The 21,544-nt window shown below is 33.9% G+C and overlaps 1 protein-coding gene across 2 annotated transcripts in view; it reads right to left on the bottom strand.

Annotated features, from left to right (window-relative positions):
- LOC129907808 (dynactin subunit 2) overlaps window positions 1-21,225 on the bottom strand; it is an 89,581-nt gene extending 68,356 nt beyond the window's left edge. Inside the window, exons 1-3 of one of the 2 annotated variants that reach the window (XM_055984195.1) lie at window positions 21,092-21,225; window positions 20,400-21,036; window positions 20,121-20,330 (exon numbers count right to left, since the gene is read on the bottom strand). In XM_055984195.1, the coding sequence (XP_055840170.1) occupies window positions 20,121-20,330; window positions 20,400-21,036; window positions 21,092-21,127 (883 nt within the window). In that variant the 5' untranslated portion in view covers window positions 21,128-21,225. Of the gene's footprint in view, window positions 1-20,120; window positions 21,037-21,091 lie in introns of both variants that reach the window. The other variant, XM_055984194.1, reaches the window with a different exon arrangement.
- Between the last annotated feature and the right edge of the window lie 319 nt (window positions 21,226-21,544).

The following is a 21,544-nucleotide window of genomic DNA, read 5'->3' as shown; positions in this document are numbered from 1 at the left end:
CTTTTGTTGAAATCAGAATAAATACAATATGAAATTTAAAATACAATAAGTCTTTCCGCTGTTGTTTGTGTTGTGCAGAATGCTCTCCATTTCGCAAATGATATCGCCTGATGATATCGTCTCACGCCAAAATATTTTTTTTATAATTTTCTGAACTTCCCGGACCTTGAAAATCGTTTGCAAATAAACACTATGTTTTTAATATTTCATTGATTTTTTTTGTTTCATACAATTACTCGTAACGTTACCGAACATACCTTCCGGTCTAGCCTTTTATTTTGCTTAATTTTTGTATTATTATTTAATATTTTATACAATTAATACAATTAACTATACAAGACACGACACGAGACACTTCACAAATGGAATAACAAAATGAGACAGTTTTTTTTTTTTGCCCTTGTCCTACGTTCGTTTTTCCTTTTCACTCTTTTTCAACACGATTCTCGTTGGACTTTGTGTTCAAAAAGTTGTAAATGTGTGAGTAAAACAGCATGTCCAAATCGAGAAATCAAACAGAACTCCGTTTTCTTGCTTGAAGGATAGCTGCATTTAGCGTGCATTCGTTTTGGCTCCTTGTTATTAATAACACAGCCACACAAAAAAAAATAAAAGTTCTGACCTGGGGTTGCGACTAGGTTTTTCATATAGCTTTTGGGTCGCTGAAACTGAATCCGAAGTCCTTTTTGCTCCATCACGTTAGGTTTTCGAGATAACCTCAAAAAATGTCACGAAAAAAAAATTTTTTCTCTGATCTGGTTGTGCAAATATGTTATTCATTACCTAGTTTTTAGATCGCTGAATCCATATTCGAAGTCAATTTTGCCCTATCACGTCCAAATTTCTGAGATATCCCCAAAAAATTTCAAAACCAAAAAAAACAAAAACTTATCTGGGGTCGCGACTAAATTTTTCATATAGTTTTTGGGTCGCTTACACCGAATCTGAAGTTTATTTTGCCGTTTCACGACAGGTTTTTGAGATATCCTCAAAAAATGTCAGATAAGAACTTTTTTTTTTAGTTTAGACTCAATTCGGATTCAATTTTAGCGACCCAAAAACTATATGAAAAACCTAGTCGCAACCCCAGGTCAGAACTTTTATATTTTTTTGTGTGGCTGTGTAATTCATCTTTTTCTTCAATTTTCTAGTCACAGCGGATATATTTTTATATTTTATATCTGTTTCAAATGACCAAATTAAGTGCTTGCAATAAAAATTGTTTAATAGAATGGCTGCACATGCAAGGCAATTGTATGATGAGCGAAAACAAGGTACTTACGCATGTGTCAACAATTTATGATAAACTTGTTTATTTTTTCAAGTATGAAAAACAGAACTGATATATTTTTTTTAATTTAAAATTATTAAAAAGAAGAAGTATCGAACGCGATTTGTGATTCAGAGGGACTATGCTAAAAAGCTAGAGCTTGTAGGTTGGAGTCGAAACAAGAAAAAAATCGTATTGGAGGGGTGAGTTCATTCCCCTTCGTTTAGCCGGGAGGGGCAATTTAGAAAAAAATATTAAAAACCAACTGTTACACCTACAATAAAGTGCTACAGATTTTTGTAAAGCCAAAATGCTTGCCTTTTATTAAAATTTAAAATAAAACCTTTTTATGGCATAGTAGTTCAAAAATTATTTCTCAAAATCAAAATTTTGAAAAAGCATTGAAAAACAAATTTTTTTGGGTGAGCCAAGAAAACTAAATTTACGTTTTAATACATTTTATAGTTTTCAATCGTCTTCCAAAAAGGTTACCAATTCGTATTTTTTTTTAAATTTTTGCTACCCTCATAACTTTCGACAGTGTGAATCCATGAGAAAACCATTAATCCAAGTTTCGGTCCACAGAAGTCTGTTTTTTTTTTATGAATATGATAATTTGAAAATTTTTTTTCAAACTCTAAAGCCTAGTATACAGTTCTTTTTGATAAAAAAAAAAATAAGTGGTGAAGAAAAAATGTTTTTCTTAAAAAAAAATATCTGTGGTAAACAGATGACAGTTGTAAGTTTTTTTCCGCAAAAACAATAGTTTGCATTGTTTTTTTTTGCTAGAAGAACTGCATACTTAGCTTAAACTAAAATTAAATTGCAAAAAAAAAAAAAATTTTAACTATTTTTTTTTTTTTTGGAATCGGCGGCGGCGGCGCACACTGGGGATTTTGCGGAAAAAAGTCAAAAATGTTAAGTACCTCGGAGAACATTTTCAATACTTTTCGGCCGAATACCGAATACCAAATGGAGAAGAAAAAAGACAAATTATTATACCAAAATGTGTGTTTTATTAAAAATTTTTAATTTTAGTACATATAGGGCTATTTTATTCACTCGAAGTTGAACACAACTCGAGGATTTTTATTCTAAACTTGAAAAATTGTTTTCATTCACTGAAAGTTGACGTTTTTAACTTTCAATTTTCTAAAGTTTATCAACTTTAATTTTTTCAACTTCAGGAATTATCAGAAGTTTTCGAGCAAATTTGAGTTTTTACTTTAAAAATGTCGTTATTTATTATTATTTCTGTTTCAAAAGTTTGTTTAAATGTCATATGGCCAATTTTTCAATAGTCAGATAAACCTCAGTTAGAGGTTATTCCTAGGAATAAAAGTTTTTTTTTTATATTGACATTTATTCCTCTGATAGTCTAACTGACGATTGAAAAATCAGGGCTTAATTTAAAATAAATGCAAAAGTGATTTGTGTGATAAAAATTGATTTTATTTGTTTGATTTTTTTCTCTGCAAAAAAAACATTTTTGTGTAGGAGTTTCCTTTTGTAATCTTGGAAAATCTACTTTTTCATTGTAAATTGGGTGCGTTTCCCTCGAAATCTTATTGGTTTGAATAAATCAATAAACATATGAAACCATTAAAAAAAAAACCTATGAAACTTCAATTTAAACGACACATCATTCAAAATAATATTCGAAATTGACAGTTTGTGAAATTGACTGTCACAAATAACCTAGGGATATTATTAAAACAACAAGTTGGGCAACTTTGAGTTTGGAACAAGGGAGCTAAGAATTAATGAATAAAACAAATTTTCAGCTTTTGATTAAAATCTCGAGTTGGAGCTAACTCTCAAGCTTGCCAACTTCAGATTTTTCTCAAAGTTGAGTAATAGTGAAAAATATGGCCCATAATCTACTAAAGGCAAGTTGTGGTGAATGAAAACTATTGGTTCCGCATATGTTGGTAGTAAACGATTACTTTTATCTTCGTAGACTATTCCTGCTTCGACAAATAGTCTTTCGCTGTAAACACTTGTCCCAGGAGAAGAAAGGTAGACTTTTGTAAATGTTTTCAAAATATGAAATTTTGCAGTATGTGTTGACCACCACTTGTATGGGTCCGCCGTTCGATCTTGGCGAAGAGTCCTTATATATAATTTGATTTTAGATGTCTACCTTTGCAGTAGTAGGTAGTGTGTTCAGACATTTATCTTAAAAGTAGTTCAGTTATTCATCATTACAATACTATGTTGTTCGGAATTTTTTAAGCCACATGTATTCTTGAGACAAAGTATAAATTTGTTTAAATTACCAACGTTTTTTTCTGAGTGTCCTTGGCCCAATATTCGGCGGCCGAATATTCGGTATTCGGCCGAGGAATGTGGCCGAATATTCGGTATTCGGCCAAATCAATGTTCGCGGCATCTCTAGAAAATACCCTGAAATTAAAGTTGTGTAATTTTTTTTTGCTTGAGCTGACTCATAAACTTTTATTTTTCCGTAAAGATGCCATAATTTGTCTATTGTAAATCGAATAAATTATTAATTTTAAAGATGTAAATTATTTTATATAATTATTTAAAGAAAAGAGAAAAAAATGGCTTGATTTTTTCATATTTTTGTATATATAATTTTAGCTACACTTGCCTACAGTTAGAGACTATTAAAAACATTTTCCTTATGAAATTACCTTTCGATAGAGGCCAAATTTGGGTGCCACCAGGTGCCACTGCGTTTTTTACTGGCAATTGAAAACTTCATTTGGTCGCAAAAATGATTTTCTTAAAAATTACTTAAAATAACAAAAAAAATATTAAAAATCAATGGTAACACTTACAGTTATAAATGATACCTTTTTTAAAAGCCAGATCATTACGCTTAATTCTAGCTTTTAAATTAAGTTCTTTAAGTTAATTGTCCAACACGTCCAATACTATTTTTGTCAAGACTGGGGATTTGAATACAAAATTGAATGATAAAGAAAACTGCCTTCATTGATTCCTTACCAAACACTGAAAACCATATGTTTCTATGTCTTCTAGTTTTCGAGAAAATTGAAAAGTAGAAAATCTCCTTTTTGTCAGATTTTTATTTTTTTGGCTGCAAGCTAGAGATCCTTATCCGAAAAGGCAAATGGAGAAAGTAAAATTAATTCGCAACACTTTTTGAAGTGAAAACTTCTTTAGTATCGTAGTGATTTGAAACACGATGAAACGAAAAAGCGACAGGAAAAATCAATTGATTATAACTTTTTTGTTTTTATAGATATAGAAAATTTGATTTAACTTTAATACGCATGCTAATAATTTTACTTTTCGTGTAATATATATCACACATAACGGTATGTGTTCTACAAGTTACACAATCTAAAATTGAAAAACTTGAAAAATACCTCAAAACACCTGTGGAGATCTGTTGCCGATGACCAGCCACCAGTGTAGGAAATACCGTAATCTCAGTTTAGAATTTTGACATGGTTGGCTTTGGCTTCAAAAACTTCTTACTTTTTTTTGTAGATTTCGTAAAAATATGATTGAAGCGTCAATAATAAGATTTCAGATGATATAAAATTTATTATAAGTTGTCATTTAAAAAAATGGATTTATAGGTGATGGGAAAAAAGTTAGATGTTTTCCATTTTGTTTTTCCAAGAAAAATGATATTTTAAGTATTCATTTCTACCACGTGTGAATTCCACACATGTTTTTTTTTTATAAATCTACTTCATAAAAATTACATTTGATTTGCTGAAATGTTTTATAATAATGGCAGTTTTTAGCATTTCATTCGAAGAATGTCACAGAATAGATGCCTTTACTAAGAAGAATCAGAGTCATTTAAGTGAGTAATGGCTCTCTTAACAGAATAAACTCTTGAAAAATGTGTGATGCCAATATATTTTAAATTGTATACAATATGATAGAAGTGGTTTTTTGAGTATTTTTTAACTATAATTCGGGTTTTTCATTTTGCGTGGACGTGAACCTAGACAACAGTATAATGAGTTATTCGTTTCCATTTAATGTAATGTTCCAATAATACAAACAAATAAAAAATGCTTTAGATACAAGTAAATTGTTAATAGCAGTTTTTAGATTTTCTAAGAACAATATCTGGATCCTTTATTACTCTTGTAACAGTCATCCTTAAAACACATCAACATTAACAACATAAATAATATAAAAAACATTTAAACATGTATACATTTAAAATTAATTACTTAAATTCTTTAATCATTTTTTTTTTGTTTATATAATTCATTAATTTTAACAAACACATTTTGACAAACCATGTAAATTTAAAAGTGCTAACAAAAGAAAAACAGAAACACAAAAACAACACATTTTATAAAACATAACCATTGTAATGTGCTGCCGCCTTCTACAGTATAAAAGGCCGCAGCAAATCAGTAGAAGTCGCATTCTGTCTAATAAAGCTTAATGGTAAACATACAACTTTTCGTTGGAGTTACTATTGTTTTTTTATTTTGATAGAATTTGGGTATTTTAGCTTTCGCTAATCATCGTTGCTACATAAGTAGACAGGCTGAACAATTCTTTGGTCGCCTGGCTCTTCACCTCTATATATAACCTTCGTCACATAAGACTGTAGACAGACTAAACGTCTCTGACGGTTGCCTGGCTCTGTTATCGTCGCCAGTACAAAACAGGTTTGCACTCACGCACATCCACTGCATTCACATTCACGCACATTCACGCACATCCACTGCATTCTCACACACGCACATTCACGCATTTACGCATTTGCACCCACACACACCCCAAGCATAACACCCACGCTTCAATTGGCGCCCAACCTAGTGGCTACGTATGTCAGACTGTCAGTCGGTGGACAGTACAGTAGGACCCAGTTAAGTCCTATCAAAGTAAAACCCGGTTAAGTGGATATAAAAAAAAAAATATTTTTTTCCATATGCAGTGGCGAGCAAAAAAATAGCAGCGATTTGAAAAATATTTTAAATAAAGCATTAAACATTAAAAGAGCTTTGATTTTGGAAATTTTTTTTAGGTAAAACTCCTTAAGTTTCATTAAAATTTAAATTTTAGTAAAAATGGAAATTAATTTATTTCTATTAAGCTAAGAAATAATCCAAAAACAATATAAGCCTCAAATTTAAGCGAGCCAAATAATAGCAGTGATTTTCTTTTTCTATTAAATTTAAATAAAAGAAGGGCGAAAAAAGTTCAATTAAACGGTATTTTATTAGAGAAAAGGTAGTATTCGCTCCCATGACCGTTATTTTTAACTACCGCTTAGCAACGACCTTCCATGAAGTCGTAAAGTCCATGAGATCTTTGCGGTGCTATAGATCACCAAACCTGCTCAAAAACGGTTCATAGCTACCGTTATTTTAAGTTTTGGCTTAAGACACATCTCCTTTTATATCCCCCCAATGTTTCTAGAAGGGATTGAGGTCTGAAAGACTGAGCAGGTTACTTAATGACCTCAATCTTAGTATCTTGAAACCATTGCCTGGCTGCTCTGCTAGTGTTTTTTGGGTTATTATCCTGTTGGAAGACCCATTTAAGCTTCATTTGGTGTCGGAGTAATAGCAGCTTAATGTTTTGCAAACTATTCAGGTGCCAGAGCTGTATAATTATACTTTTGATACAAGATATAAGGCCAAGTCCATAGTAGCAGAAGTATCCCTAAAACTTTATACTGGATCCTCCAAGTTAATTAGTTTTTGTAATGTATCTAGTTTTAAATTTCGTTTTCCGTGGTCGTTACACAAATTGCCGAGACCCTTAATCATCATAAAGAACCAATTTTCTCTCATCAATCCAGAGAATATTCAAAAGAACAAAGAGGGTTTAATATTAAGTTTTAGGGATACTTCTGCTACTATGGACTTGGCCTTATATCTTGTATCAAAAGTGAAGCTTAAATGGGTCTTCCAACAGGATAATAACCCAAAAAACACTAGCAGAGCAGCCAGGCAATGGTTTCAAGATACTAAGATTGAGGTCATTAAGTAACCTGCTCAGTCTTTCAGACCTCAATCCCTTCTAGAAACTTTGGGGGGATATAAAAGGAGATGTGTCTTAAGCCAAAACTTAAAATAACGGTAGCTATGAACCGTTCTTGAGCAGGTTTGGTGATCTATAGCACCGCAAAGATCTCATGGACTTTACGACTTCATGGAAGGTCGTTGCGAAGCGGTAGTTAAAAATAACGGTCATGGGAGCGAATACTACCTTTTCTCTAATAAAATACCGTTTAATTGAACTTTTTTCGCCCTTCTTTTATTTAAATTTAATAGAAAAAGAAAATCACTACTTTTATTTTGCTCGCTTAAATTTGAGGCTTATATTGTTTTTGGATTATTTCTTAGCTTAATAGAAATAAATTAATTTCCATTTTTACTAAAATTTCAATTTTAATGAAACTTAAGGAGTTTTACCTAAAAAAATTTCCAAAATCAAAGCTCTTTTAATGTTTAATGCTTTATTTCAAATATTTTTCAAATCGCTGCTATTTTTTTACTCGCAGCTGTATAAAGAAAAAGCTGAGATTTTTTTTTTGACGGTACAGTACAACCCGAAAAATACAGTCAAACCTGATTAACTGCGTACACATTTTTTTTTTTTTTTTACCAATCGACGAATCAAAAGATAATCAAAATTAACGACAGTACAACCCAATATTACAGTCAAACCCGCTTAAGCAAAAGAATTTTTTTATTCATCAATTCAATTTTACACTATCGTGTTTACATATTTTGATATACAAACAATAATCGCACAAGGTGCTGCGCAATTTTTTTTTTCATCACGGTATGAGAAAAAGTCACCGGTTATCTGAAAAACCGAAGGTTCAATATATTGAAAGAAGTTCTTCGTCATCAGACTCCTCCAACTATATCTCCGATATTTAGTATACGTCTGAATTCGAATCACCAGAGAGTGAAACAGAGACTACAATTATAAACGAAAACACATTTAAAGAACCCCTACAGTCGAACCTACAAGTTACAAATATGCCAGACGACCAATCAGCCTCGATCGCTCTATCCGAAGACCAACTCACCCGCTTGGTAGCTGCCATAGGCGTTAAAGAACTCCAAGGTACCTTAAGCCGATGCACCGCTCCTTATAATGGTGAAAGAAATACCTCCAAGCTGGAAGACTTCATTGCCACAATAAGTGTGTACAAAGATTCTGAAAACGTTTCGGATAAAAATGCTCTGGTAGGATTCCCACTCTTGTTAGAAGGTTTCGCTTCAAACTGGTGGCAAGGAGTGAAAAACGAAGCAAAATTGTTTGAAGATGCATTAAAGTTACTTCGCTCATCGTTTGCTCCACCAAAACCTTCCTGGCGAGTTTATGTAGAAATTTTCGAGGATAAACAAAAGCCAAACCAATCAACTGACGAATTTATTTGTAAAAAGAGAGTACTGTTTTCGCAGCTAAAAGATGAGATATCCGAACAAATCATGATTAATATGATTAATGGTCAGCTTCTTTTGAGTATCAGAGAAAAGGTTCCAAGAACCTCAGTCAACACATTTCAAGAACTTTTAAAGGAAGCTCGAGAAGCCGAATCGTTCTCAGAGAAAGCCGCCCTCCAGGGAAACCTGTCGAGGAATTTAAAAAAGTAAGATGCACCTTTTGCAGAAAGCAAGGACATTCCGCTGAACAATGCTTTAAAAAAGCCGCAAACAATCAAAATGAGGCCAAGAAACCTACACTTAGTTGTTACGGATGTGGAGCTGCAGGTTATTGCAGAACAAACTGTCCAACATGCAGTAACAAAAATGCAAACAGCCCAGCAATGCTTGACTTCAACCTCATCGAGTCAACTGTTATAGGCAAATGTGCCTACTGTAGATGTTAATATTAATGGACTGAGAGGTGAAGCATATATTGATACCGCAGCTCGAACGAGTGTCGCAGGGTCACGTCTTTACCAACAACTTGTCCAAAAGGGTTGTCCTTTTCAAAAAGTCAATGCAGAGATAACTTTGGCTGATGGAATAACAAAAAAAGAAACCGTTTATTCAACTATAGTAGATATCATTATTGGGAAAAGACTACGTAAAATTCGTTTTATAGCCCTTCCAAAAGCCAAAGGAAATCGCACGTTATTAGGCATCGATTTTCTCGAACAATGTGGGCTTGTTTTAAATATTGCTCAAAGAGCATACTATTTCATTGACGACCCAGCAACTACGTTTGATTTTAAATTGGCTAAAAGTAATGACAAGGTTCAAATCGAACCTCGAGAAAACCCCTTTAAAACGCCAAAACCTACTCCAAAAGTAAATTACCACAAAATATTGGAAAAGGATGAAAAGCTCAAACAAGTTTCAGCATATTTGGCTTGGGTTGAAAGCCATGAAATTATAAGCCCTATTCTAAGTACACCAAAACGCAAACGATCCAATGATTACTCACCGCACAGCATCCAAGCAATCTTCTCTGACGCGCTGCCTCAGCAGATGAAAACACCTGAAAGAGGAAATGATCTTTTTAGTGCACCTAAGAAAGCCGATTCAAATGTTGATGACTGGTTCATCCTAAATTCCATAGACATTCAACTCAGCCCAGATGAAGGATATTCACTCAATGGATGTGATAGAAAAATCCTTGAAAAGATGTTAAGCGAGCAAGAAGAAATTTTTGGAGAGATAACAACACCTATTTCCAATATAGAACACCAAATCAATACGGGAACACATAAACCCATATCAAATCCACCGTACCGAATATCACCAGCAAGGAAAATACAGTTGAAAGCTGAGATTGACCATATGCTTGAAAAATGCATTATTGAAGAGAAACACTCCCCATGGGCCTTTCCTGTGGTCATGGTCTCGAAAAAAGATGGACAAATAAGAGTATGCGTCGACTATCGCAAATTGAACGCTATAACCATACCAGATCGCTATCCGTTGCCTAGAATGAATGATCTTCTGCACGCAGCGAAGAGTACGCCATACATGTCAACACTGGACTTACGTTCTGGGTATTGGCAAATTAAAGTAGCAGAAGAAGATCAACTTAAAACTGCTTTTATAACACCATTTGGATCTTATGTTTTCAAACGAATGCCATTTGGATTGCGAAACGCACCAGCAACGTTCCAACGCCTTATTGACAAATTTCGAAATGGACTGCCACAAATTCTGATCCTTGCATATCTGGATGATATAATTATCTGCTCCGAGAACTTAACGATCTACAAAAAGTTTTCGCACGTCTGAAGCAATTTGGTTTCAAACTTAACCGAGACAAATGCAGATTTTTTTGATATTATGAAAGATTGGACTTTCCTGAATCTAAATCTGGTTTCAGAAAAATTCTATCAGGTACCATTTTTGTAAAAATGATTTTTGAAAAATGTGGGTAGTTTCTAAAAAATCAACCTTTTAGATTTATTTGAACTCGTGCAAAATTAAAACTATTTGTAGCATTGAGCTCAAATTTAGAGGACTTATTCCTCGTAATATGGCCTATCGATTGACACCAAATATGTCCTTTTACATTAATGTTTTCTCATATTTTAAAATACTGATTTATTAAAATTAGCAGAAATATCGGAATCCTTTACTTTTTAGTAAATTCTACAGGAACAAAACACCTTAATTAAGGAAAATGTAAAATATCAACGCTCATTATATTTAAAAAGTCAAATATGTAAAGAAAACCATAATAAAATACATTAAACAAAATTTTTACGTGTTTTGTAATTTTATATACTATTTATCTATTTAGAAATATCTTATTTGTAATAAACCATTCGATAAACTGCCTTGTAAAGCTTCAGATTTGTTTCTAGTAGAAACAAAAGTATACTTTTCTTATAGTTTTTTATGTGCTGAGTTAGAATCCGAAGTCAAAAAAATTCTATCACGTGAGGATTTTAAGATATTCGCATTAAAGTATCACAAAATCCAGTTTTTTCTTAGAAAATCTCAATAAAAACTACTATATCTCACAAACCAGAGCCGACCGAATTTTTTTGAGTTCGGATTCAAAATCAGCACACCAAAGTCCATTAGAAAAGTATATTTTTGTTCTAGGGAGAAAGTTATATTAATTTTTAGAGATAATTTTTTTGTATGATAAGATATGCCAAACCTACTAGACTTACTTAAATTAAGATATCTCGGAGAAGAAAAGAGATATTGAGAAGATTGAAACTGAATTTGAAAGAAAAAAATAAGTTCTTTTATAAACCGTAACAATTTTAATTGAAAAATATTACATTATGCCAAAATATTTCTTCGAAAACAGCAAAAAAAAATGGGTTTTTGAGATTTTCTAACGGGAATATCTAAAAAACGTGACGTGCTAGATCAATTCTGACTTTGGATTCGGAATCAGCATACAAAAATCCTTTAGAAAAGTATAGTTTTATTTAAAGGAGGATTTCCTTGCAGACCAGTGGAATCAGAAACAAGTGTTATCCTTTTTGCAAACTTGTTCCTGGTACAGAAGATTCATCCCAAATTTCGCAGATATATCCAAAGCACTATCGAATTTGACGAAAAAGAATGTTGTTTGGAAATGGGGAATCGATGAGCAAAACGCGTTTGACAATCTTAAGAAACTTCTGACAACTTCTCCAATTTTGCACCAAGTAAAAGATGATATTCCATTCATTCTCAAAACCGATGCCAGTAGCTATGCTATCGGAGCTGTTTTACTCCAGGGGGAGAACGAGATGGAACACCCTGTTGAATTTGCAAGCCGTTTACTCCTACCTGCAGAACGAAATTACTCGACAACAGAACGTGAAGCACTCGCAGTAGTATGGGCAGTCGAAAAATTTCGAGGATATATCGAAGGATCTGAAGTGAAGATTCTTACCGATCATCAACCCTTAAATCCTGAAATCTCCGACCGGTAGAATCGCCAGATGGGCACTTCAGTTACAACCTTATAACATTGAGATAGGTTACAATCCCGGTAGAAACAATGCTGTAGCTGACACTCTATCCCGACCGCCATGTCCCGACAATGATCATACAGAGGATTGTATAATTTGCTCAGTTCTTGTTGATATTCCAAGAACAGGTTCGAAGGAAATAAGAGATAACCAACTTGCCGATTTTGATCTTAAACTCATAATCGATTCATTCGAAAACAATGATGAAAACCTATTTCGTTGGACCCGTAGAGGGTACATGCTTGTGGATGGTGTTTTATACCGGTATTGTTCTGAGGAAGATTCGGAAAACGGCCAACTCGTCATACCAAAGTCAATGATAGCTATGATACTGAAGAAGTATCACGATGACTGTACTGCTGGACATTATGGTGTGGATAAGACATTGGCTCGTACATCAAGTCGCTATTACTGGCATGGAATGAGATCAGATGTAGCTAAACATATCAAAGTTTGCGTCGAATGTCAACGCTATAAAGCCTCAAATTTAAAACCAGCCGGTCTATTGCAAACAACCCCGAGTAGGCAAAGATTTGAAGTTATAGCAGTAGATCTTTTTGGACCGCTACCCACCACTCATAGTGGACATCAATGGATCTTAATTGTCGAAGACCTATGTAGTCGTTGGGTTGAGCTATTCCCCTTGAAAGAAGGTACTGCTGAAAATTGTGCCCTAACTCTGTTAAATGAAGTTTTCCTGCGGTATGGAGTTCCACGAAGATTGCACAGTGACAACGGAACACAATTTATATCTGCATTGATGCAAAAGCTAACTTATTGTCTGGATATAAAACAATCGTTCACTCCTGTATATCATCCAGAAGCCAACCCAGTCGAGAGAAAAAATCGAGATCTAAAAACCCAACTTTCAATCTTAGTTGGAAATCAACACACAATGTGGAATCTCAAGCTCCCAGCTATACGATTTGCGATGAATACAGTTAAATGTGAAAGCACTGGATTCTCACCTGCCTTTTTGACATTTGGAAGGGAATTACGAACGCCGGATGACGTATATCATGATCTAAAAGCGATTGTCCAAACAGAAAACTTCATACCCCAGATCACTCCACACTTAATTAAACTAGCCGATACTCTGAAGGAAGCAAGAGAAGCATCCGAGAAGTCACAAGACCGAAGTAAAGTCTACGCTGACAAGAAGCGAAGACCCCACTACGAGTTTAAAGTTGGCGATAAGGTTCTTGTCAAAACTCATACAATCAGCAAAGCATCGTCAGGTTTTACTTCGAAACTGGCACCGAAAAGAGATGGCCCTTATGTTATCTTGAAGAAGAAAGGTTTAAGCAGCTAAACAATTGCGAAAGAAGATGACCCGACCGTTCCATTGGGCACATATCACGCATCAATGATTTCTTTATTCTCTGGGGGTTCGAAAGAACTTCCATATCCTAAACCCATTGTTTCTTTCAGAAAAAGAGGACGACCTGCGAACCCTAATCCTAACGATGAACCTAAAATGACCGATTCAAAGTCTAAAAGAAAGATGACGTCACCTAACCAATCATTTGAAGAAAGATCTGCAACACCCCAAACTATTTCCGAGGCAAAGATGATCGATCCAAAATCCAATAGAAGGATGACTCCACCTAAGACCACAAATACAAATGATCCTGCCACATTTCCGAGACGTTCCATGAGGCAGAGGGGGAGATTGTAACAGTCATCCTTAAAACACATCAACATTAACAACATAAATAATATAAAAAACATTTAAACATGTATACATTTAAAATTAATTACTTAAATTCTTTAATCATTTTTTTTTGTTTATATATAATTCATTAATTTTAACAAACACATTTTGACAAACCATGTAAATTTAAAAGTGCTAACAAAAGAAAAACAGAAACACAAAAACAACACATTTTATAAAACATAACCATTGTAATGTGCTGCCACCTTCTACAGTATAAAAGGCCGCAGCAAATCAGTAGAAGTCGCATTCTGTCTAATAAAGCTTAATGGTAAACATACAACTTTTCGTTGGAGTTACTATTGTTTTTTTATTTTGATAGAATTTGGGTATTTTAGCTTTCGCTAATCATCGTTGCTACATAAGTAGACAGGCTGAACAATTCTTTGGTCGCCTGGCTCTTCACCTCTATATATAATCTTCGTCACATAAGACTGTAGACAGGCTAAACGTCTCTGACGGTTGCCTGGCTCTGTTATCGTCGCCAGTACAAAACAGGTTTTCACTCACGCACATCCACTGCATTCACATTCACGCACATCCACTGCATTCTCACACACGCACATTCACGCATTTACGCATTTGCACCCACACACACCCCAAGCATAACACCCACGCTTCACTCTTACAATATTTTTAAACGGGCGTGGCAGTGGGTGTTTTTTTTTTTTTTATAAAGTGTTTTCATAAAAAATGGGGGTGCTTGGAAGCAAAAAATTAGTGAAAAACTATCTGTTTTATGTGTTCATTAGACAAAAAGTATAATTTTACAGTGTTTTTCAAGGTTGAGACCCTTTTTGTTTTAGAGCTGTGTATTTGTGGAACCAAAAAAATGTTTTGTCTTTTTGCGCACAGGTGCGACACTCATATAAAATTTTTCGTACTCTAGGATGCCAACCGAATTTGGAAAAAACAAATTTTTCATATTTGGATTTACAAAATCAAAATTAAGCCCTTCGATGCTGTGTTTTCCTTCGTTATGGATAATTATAATAATTTTTCATTTTCTGAAGAGGCAATTAAGTCAATAAAGGAAACCATCAGGTTGAGGTTTGACGAAAAAATGGCCAAATGTGGTCGTCATAGAGAACGCTTTGAAAGCAATAATTGTGATTGGTTAAATGAAATCATTAAACTGCCACAAATTGTTTTAGGTGAAATTCCCTTATCATCTATAACATCTTCGTCACAAACCTGCTACATTTGCGCAGCAAAACCATCTGAAATGAACATTCAGCCAAACTTTCGCAAAAGGAAGTGGACCAACAAGCAATGTCCTTTGGGTTAAGTCCGCTACACTCTTGGATCCGGTTTATGGAATGTATCCTACACATCGCTTAGACTAGATGTTAGATGGCAACACGGCCAGAAGATTTTTCAGAGATGAAGAAAAAACTGCTGAAATTACAGGTATCGAATAATGTTTCACATTATTTTAGAAGCGCTTGGGATTCCTTTGAAACATTTGCAAGAGAAACGAGGGAGCTATCAGAAACTATAGCTGGTTTTGTGTGCCAGCAAATAAATATTCATAAAGTTAAATATTAAAGACCATTTTTGATAGTGGCACTGTAAAAGCCAAGGTTATGGAAAATAGCCAAAAAATAAAAATCTAATAAGAAAGTAGTTTCCTTATTTTTCAATTTTCTCAAAAAAATCATTAAACTGCCATAGAAGGATGTCTATGAGCCAAAATTCACAAAATTTCATTTAAGTTGCTTTCTGTGCATCGTTATAAACATCCTTAAAGGTAAAATTTTAAGTGGTCCAATATCTTAAAATGAGGGTTATTATATTGTACTAACAATCCTATTAATTTGATCCTTTTATCACAAACTGCACAATTATTTTTCATTCTTTTACTTTTGCAGCTCACTCCTTCAAGTTATTGACTATTTATAAAGAGTGCAATAACTTTTTACATGACGGTCCAAGCATATTGTTATTGGTTTTATTCGACTCATTAATATTTTTTTTGTTTGTGGAGTTTGCAAATTAATCGGTGATTGGAATAAATTAATAAACACTTTTAAAAAATCAAATATTGCATCCAAAAACGAATAAATTCTTCAAAAACGAGACCTATTTAGCTATCGTTTATTTATTGACGATTATTGACGATTATTGAGAAAATAAAAAAAAAAAAAACCATTTCAATTTCCGGAATTGAACCTGGGAAATATTGAATCAGAATTGACTTAAAGTAGCTATAAAGATTCTCAAACTGTAAAACGATTATCATCGATTCGATTATCGTTTTCAAAATTACGGAATGACCCCCCAGATGGTTTTGTTTTGTTTTTTTTTTTTATTATTAAAAAGGAGTATCATGGCAGAAAAAGGCAGAACAAATTTTAAACAATAGGGGAGAGTGGGGCACATTTGAACACTTTTTGCTTTCGCCACTGCTTGAACGAAATATGTTCATTTTCTTGATCTGCAAAGTTTACTAACATTGAACAGTAACATTGAACTTCGATTTCAAAGAACATTTGGTTAGTTAACGAAATTACTTATATTGAACTTTGATGTTTTACCAATATAAGCTGTTATGTTCAAAAGTGCCCCATATGGGGCAGTTTTGAACATGGAAGGCGCACTTTTTAACAGCAGTATAAGTTTCGTTGTAATGAATAAATAATACTTAAATTTTTATTAGTTTTTTAATAGAGACAAGATGCCTGTATCAGCGTTGCCACTGTGCTGCAATGGCAGTAGATCTACTGCATTTCTTGCAAAAAATAAATCTACTGCCACTTAATCAAATCTACTGCACTTCTTCAAATCAAATTCCAAGCGTTAATAAATAGTATCGAAATGTACAAAATCTGCTCTTAACTTAAAACCAGCTCTAAAAAAGCTCCAAAACAATAAGATTAACACTGTTTAAAGTGTTTTTGCCCCAACAGATAGAGTCTGGATTTGTGAAAAAAAATCTAAAAGGAAGTAGAAATGTCTAATTTAAAGTCTGTACATGAGTTTGGTTTTAATAAGAAAACTTTTTATGAAAATTGTGTAAGCACTGCTATTTTCGTTTTCACAACTGTATATGCACAAGGCAAAGGTGATATACACATTTTGGCTTATGCCCCATGTGTGCTGAAGAATGTTTTTTTTGTTCCAAGCCTTCGTCTTAATATCTTTTCACAAGAAACTGCACTTGACAAAGGGCTTACACTTAAATCAAATAAGACTTCTTGTCAGTTTTATTTGGAAAACACTATCGTTGGAGTGGGAAAAAAGCCTGAGATGAAGTTTAAAGTAGAAAACGAAACAATGGCCAAATCAAACCTGAATTGATTAAACAAATGGAGTTGAAATTTGTCGAGATGTTGTTTTAAGAGAGGACGATGTTACTGATGTGGTGAAAGCAAATAATGACAAGAATGAAGTTTTTTAAGTTTCTTAGACTTGGACTCGAAAGCTGTTGGGAGAAGAAGCAATAGAAACAGAAAATAACCTAATTCAAGACCATGCAGAGATATATGCAGCATCAAATTCTGATAAAGATCAACATAACATCTATAATGATCCCAATGTAACTAATGAAACAGAGACAGCTGAGCAAGAATTAGAAACCCTTGAAGAACCTGAAGAGAGACGTGTTTTCCATGATAGAAGTCCTGTTAGATTCACCGATTATGACAGGAGAGATGTTTTTACTGCTACAGTTTGTGAACCGACATCATATGACGAAACAATCAATAATGAAGATTCAAATAATTGGTGTATGGCGATGGACGATAAGATTCAATCATTGAAAAGTAATCAAACATGCGATTTTGGTGGAAAAGAAGGTTAATTTAAGGCCAGATTGGTTTCTAAAGGATATTCGCAAAAATATGGGATTGATTATAAAGAAATTTAAAATGTAGTGGAAGATGCTAGTTTGATTGATATTGTTATACCACATTAATAAAAGAGGGAGTTTTGAAAATATTTATTGAATGTGATAACTTTGCTAAAAAATACTGTCCTGTAATCATTTTTCTTGTATTTAAAAATCAAAGAGAAAATATTAAATATTTTCTGCTTATTTTCACTCTTAAGCATAGTACATACTTCTGGTGAACTGAGCGTGAACACATCGCAATTTTTGAAAATTTGACATTCATCCCTGGTACACACTTCTAGCACAGATAATAAATTACACAGATATCTTCTTCATATGGATAGAAATGATATATGAAACTGAAATTGACCAAAAAAGAGCTTTTCCAAAAGCTTTAAAATATTTAGTAAATACACACATCACACGCTCATCTTCTTTCTTGAAAAAAAAAAATTTCTTTCCTATGAGAGTGAGTGAGAAAAAAATGTCCAATTGAAAAAGAACTTTTTCAGCTTTATTTTTGAAAGCTCCTTGTCTGGTAAGGCTTGTCTGGTTAGGAAAAAATATGATTCATATTTTTCTGAGCAGACAAGATACCTGTATGATTATATTATCTGTCCTTCTAGTTTAATTATCTCATGAACACTTACACAATGAACAAAACATCATTTAGTTTTTTGCACAGATGCTCATGATAAAATTCAAAATTTTTATTGCTTCACCTGTGGGAAACACATTCCTGTTCATTTTGCATGTGAACTACTTCACTGGTCGTGAAGCAAAACTCTCCGCTTTTTACTACACGAAGGTTCACAAAAACGTTCACGGGTGAACGAAAAATACAGATTTGTATAGCTTCATGACTTGCTTCACAAGTATCTACTAGGCTTTAAGCCTAGTACATACTTGCCCCATATGGGGCACTTTTGAACATAACAGCCTATATTGGTAAAACATCAAAATTCAATATAAGTAATTTGTTTAACCAACCAAATGTTCTTTGAAATCGAAGTTCAATGTTACTGTTCAATGTTAGTAAACTTTACAGATCAAGAAAATGAACATATTTCGTTCAAGCAGTGGCGAAAGCAAAAAGTGTTCAAATGTGCCCCACTCTCCCCTATTGTTTAAAATTTGTTCTGCCTTTTTCTGCCATGATACTCCTTTTTAATAAAAAAAAAAAAAAACAAAACAAAACCATCTGCAAAAAAAAATTAACTCAAATTTAACCAGGTCCCAGAGCCCAATAAATTTTTAACAGCTCAAAATTTTTTATTTACCTCAATAGTGTCAAAAATTTTACACGGTGTTAACTATTTAACGCAATTCCCACACGGCCACAGTATTGATGATTACCAACACATATTATATTTTACAGTGAAAACTCACTGTAAACTATATTATTTTAGGGGAATTTGATTAAATTCGTGCACCTAAATAGAATATTGCCCGTGGTCTGGCAAATATTAAGAAGAAGAAGAAAACGTAAACAAGAATTTGTTTTTGTTTTATGGACTTTATAAAATTAATTCAATTTGATGTTTTGTTTGACCTTTAGTCCAAAATAATGCGTATAAGAAGGGTACAACAGTATCTTACTGATGAGCCCAACTGTTGAGCCTGGGCGAAACGCATTATTTTGGACTAAAGGTCAAACAAAACATCAAAGGTTCAATTTTCCTTCACATATAGTGAATGCGCACAAGTAAAACCTCAAAAAACTTTTATCTTGGGTGTGTTCACGTCCTATTTATGTTCACTTAAGTGGAGAATTCCCTGATCATTTATGAACCATAAAAATGATTCGAATGTGTTGCCACGCTACCCAGGAGAAAGGACTCAAAAAGGTTCACAATTGAATTCATAAATGAAGGTTTGTTCACTTATGTGAACCAATTATGATTGAGTTCTGAAGGGAAATGTTTGCTGGGTAGTACTATAGTTTATATATAAGGGTAAAATGTAAAAAACTCTGAAAGGCATTTTTTTTTGTTTTTTTGCATTTTTCTCAAAACTAGAGGATGCCCGGGCAAAACGGACTTGAAATTCGGATCCAGCGTGTTCGGTTCAATGTACATACTACTTTTTTTTTGTGTGGCGGAAGTGTCGCTGGCATCCCCGACACACAAAAAAGTGGCAGGCGTTGGACCAGACCTAACAACCGACTTTTCGACAAGCTGAACCCGAATTTTAAGTCCGTTTTGCCTGATAACCCTCCAGTTTTGAGCAAAATGCAAAAAACTCTAAAAAAAGCAAAAAATTGCAAGAAAACTACAGTCACAGCACAAAACTCGAGGGTTACCGGGCCAAACGGACTTGAAATTCGGATTCAGCGGTCCAAATTATATCGGTGGGTAGGTACTATCTATGGGTTTGTTTATAATCTACCAACAGGCTAACTATTTTGTAAGGTATAACTTACCATATTTATGTAGGGATTCCAAAGCCTGCATTCGTTCGATAATATCTGGTAATATTTCAGCAATACTTTCAGTTCTCTTGGCTATATCATACAACTCGCAAACCTTTTGGTCTCTTTTAGCTTCATCCGAAGAACCACTGGATTTTTCAGCAATGGCGTTCATTTTGGTGGTTAAACTAGTAAGACGAGTCTCAATTTGATTTAGTTGACCTGGTTGAAGAAGAGCTGCTTGAGTACTTAATTGACGCACAGTTTCAATAAGATTGGAAGAACCAGTACTTGCGGCAAGTCTACTTAGTTTCTCCGGATTTACACCAACTGCTTGTTCTAGCTCATGTAAACGATATTCTAACTTCGCTACACGAGCAGTAGCAGCCAAATCAACATTCTGTACTTTACAAGCTGTCAAAACACCAGAGTTTTTGTATTTTTCAACTCGACTTAATAGTTTTTCAACCTCCTGGTTTGCAACACCTACATGTTCTTCACCAAGAACCTGCTCCAATCGAAGAGAATCAATAACTTTCTTCGCTGTTGATATAACCACCGAAACTGCATCGTAGGACTCTAGTTCACCTTGATCGATTTTTTTTTCCGCTTTCATCAAATCCAGCTCGTCTAACAAATCGTTCATTTCAAATTGTAATCGCCGACACTTTTGAAGTGGGGACTCCTTCTCTCTGTTGTCAAGCTCGGCGGATAAGGTTTCATAACCTTTACGAAGTTTATTGCCATACCAATCAGAAAAATCTACGATGCTCTCGACTCGTTTTCCCTTAAATTTTTCAAAAGAGTCTTGGGCCGATATATGTACATGTTGAATAAATTCACTATCGGGCTCTTCTTCATAAAAGTCCGACGTATCATCAGCTTCCTGAACGTCTGGTGTTTCATATACATCAGGTTGATCATATGCCTAAAATATATATTTTAAAATTAATTTGATTGATTTTTTTACAATATTGCCTCACAATTCCTGGCAAATTCTCAAACTTTGGATCCGCCATAATTCAACTTTAACTATTTCTTCGAAACAATACAAATTTCTCTGTTAAGCCGTAGATAAATAATTATCTGGATCATTCCAGTCCGCCTCCTCAGGAGATAATTGATGTGAACGAGTCTATCGACAAACTATGGGGCCCCTTCAAGCAAGAAAACGGAGTTCAGAAAAGACACTCCGACCGAGAAAAACGGGGTTGCACTCACACACTTGTAACTAGGGATGGCGGTTGTTAGTACAAAAACCGGTTTTCGGTTTTTCCGGTTTTTTTCCTTTCATTTAAACCGATCGGTTTTAAACCGGGCCAATAAACCGGTTTTGGGAAAAACCGGTTTTCGGTTTTTTTTGCTTGATTTATAAAAAGACAAAATTAAACCTTGATTGTCAACCAAAAAAAAAACTTTTCGAAGAAAATCCCTGA

Source organism: Episyrphus balteatus, chromosome 1, assembly GCF_945859705.1.
Source record: "Episyrphus balteatus chromosome 1, idEpiBalt1.1, whole genome shotgun sequence".
NCBI classification, from domain to species: domain Eukaryota; kingdom Metazoa; phylum Arthropoda; class Insecta; order Diptera; family Syrphidae; genus Episyrphus; species Episyrphus balteatus.
The sequence above is the reverse complement of the archived record's forward strand: the minus strand, read 5'-3'. Positions and strand labels throughout refer to the sequence as shown.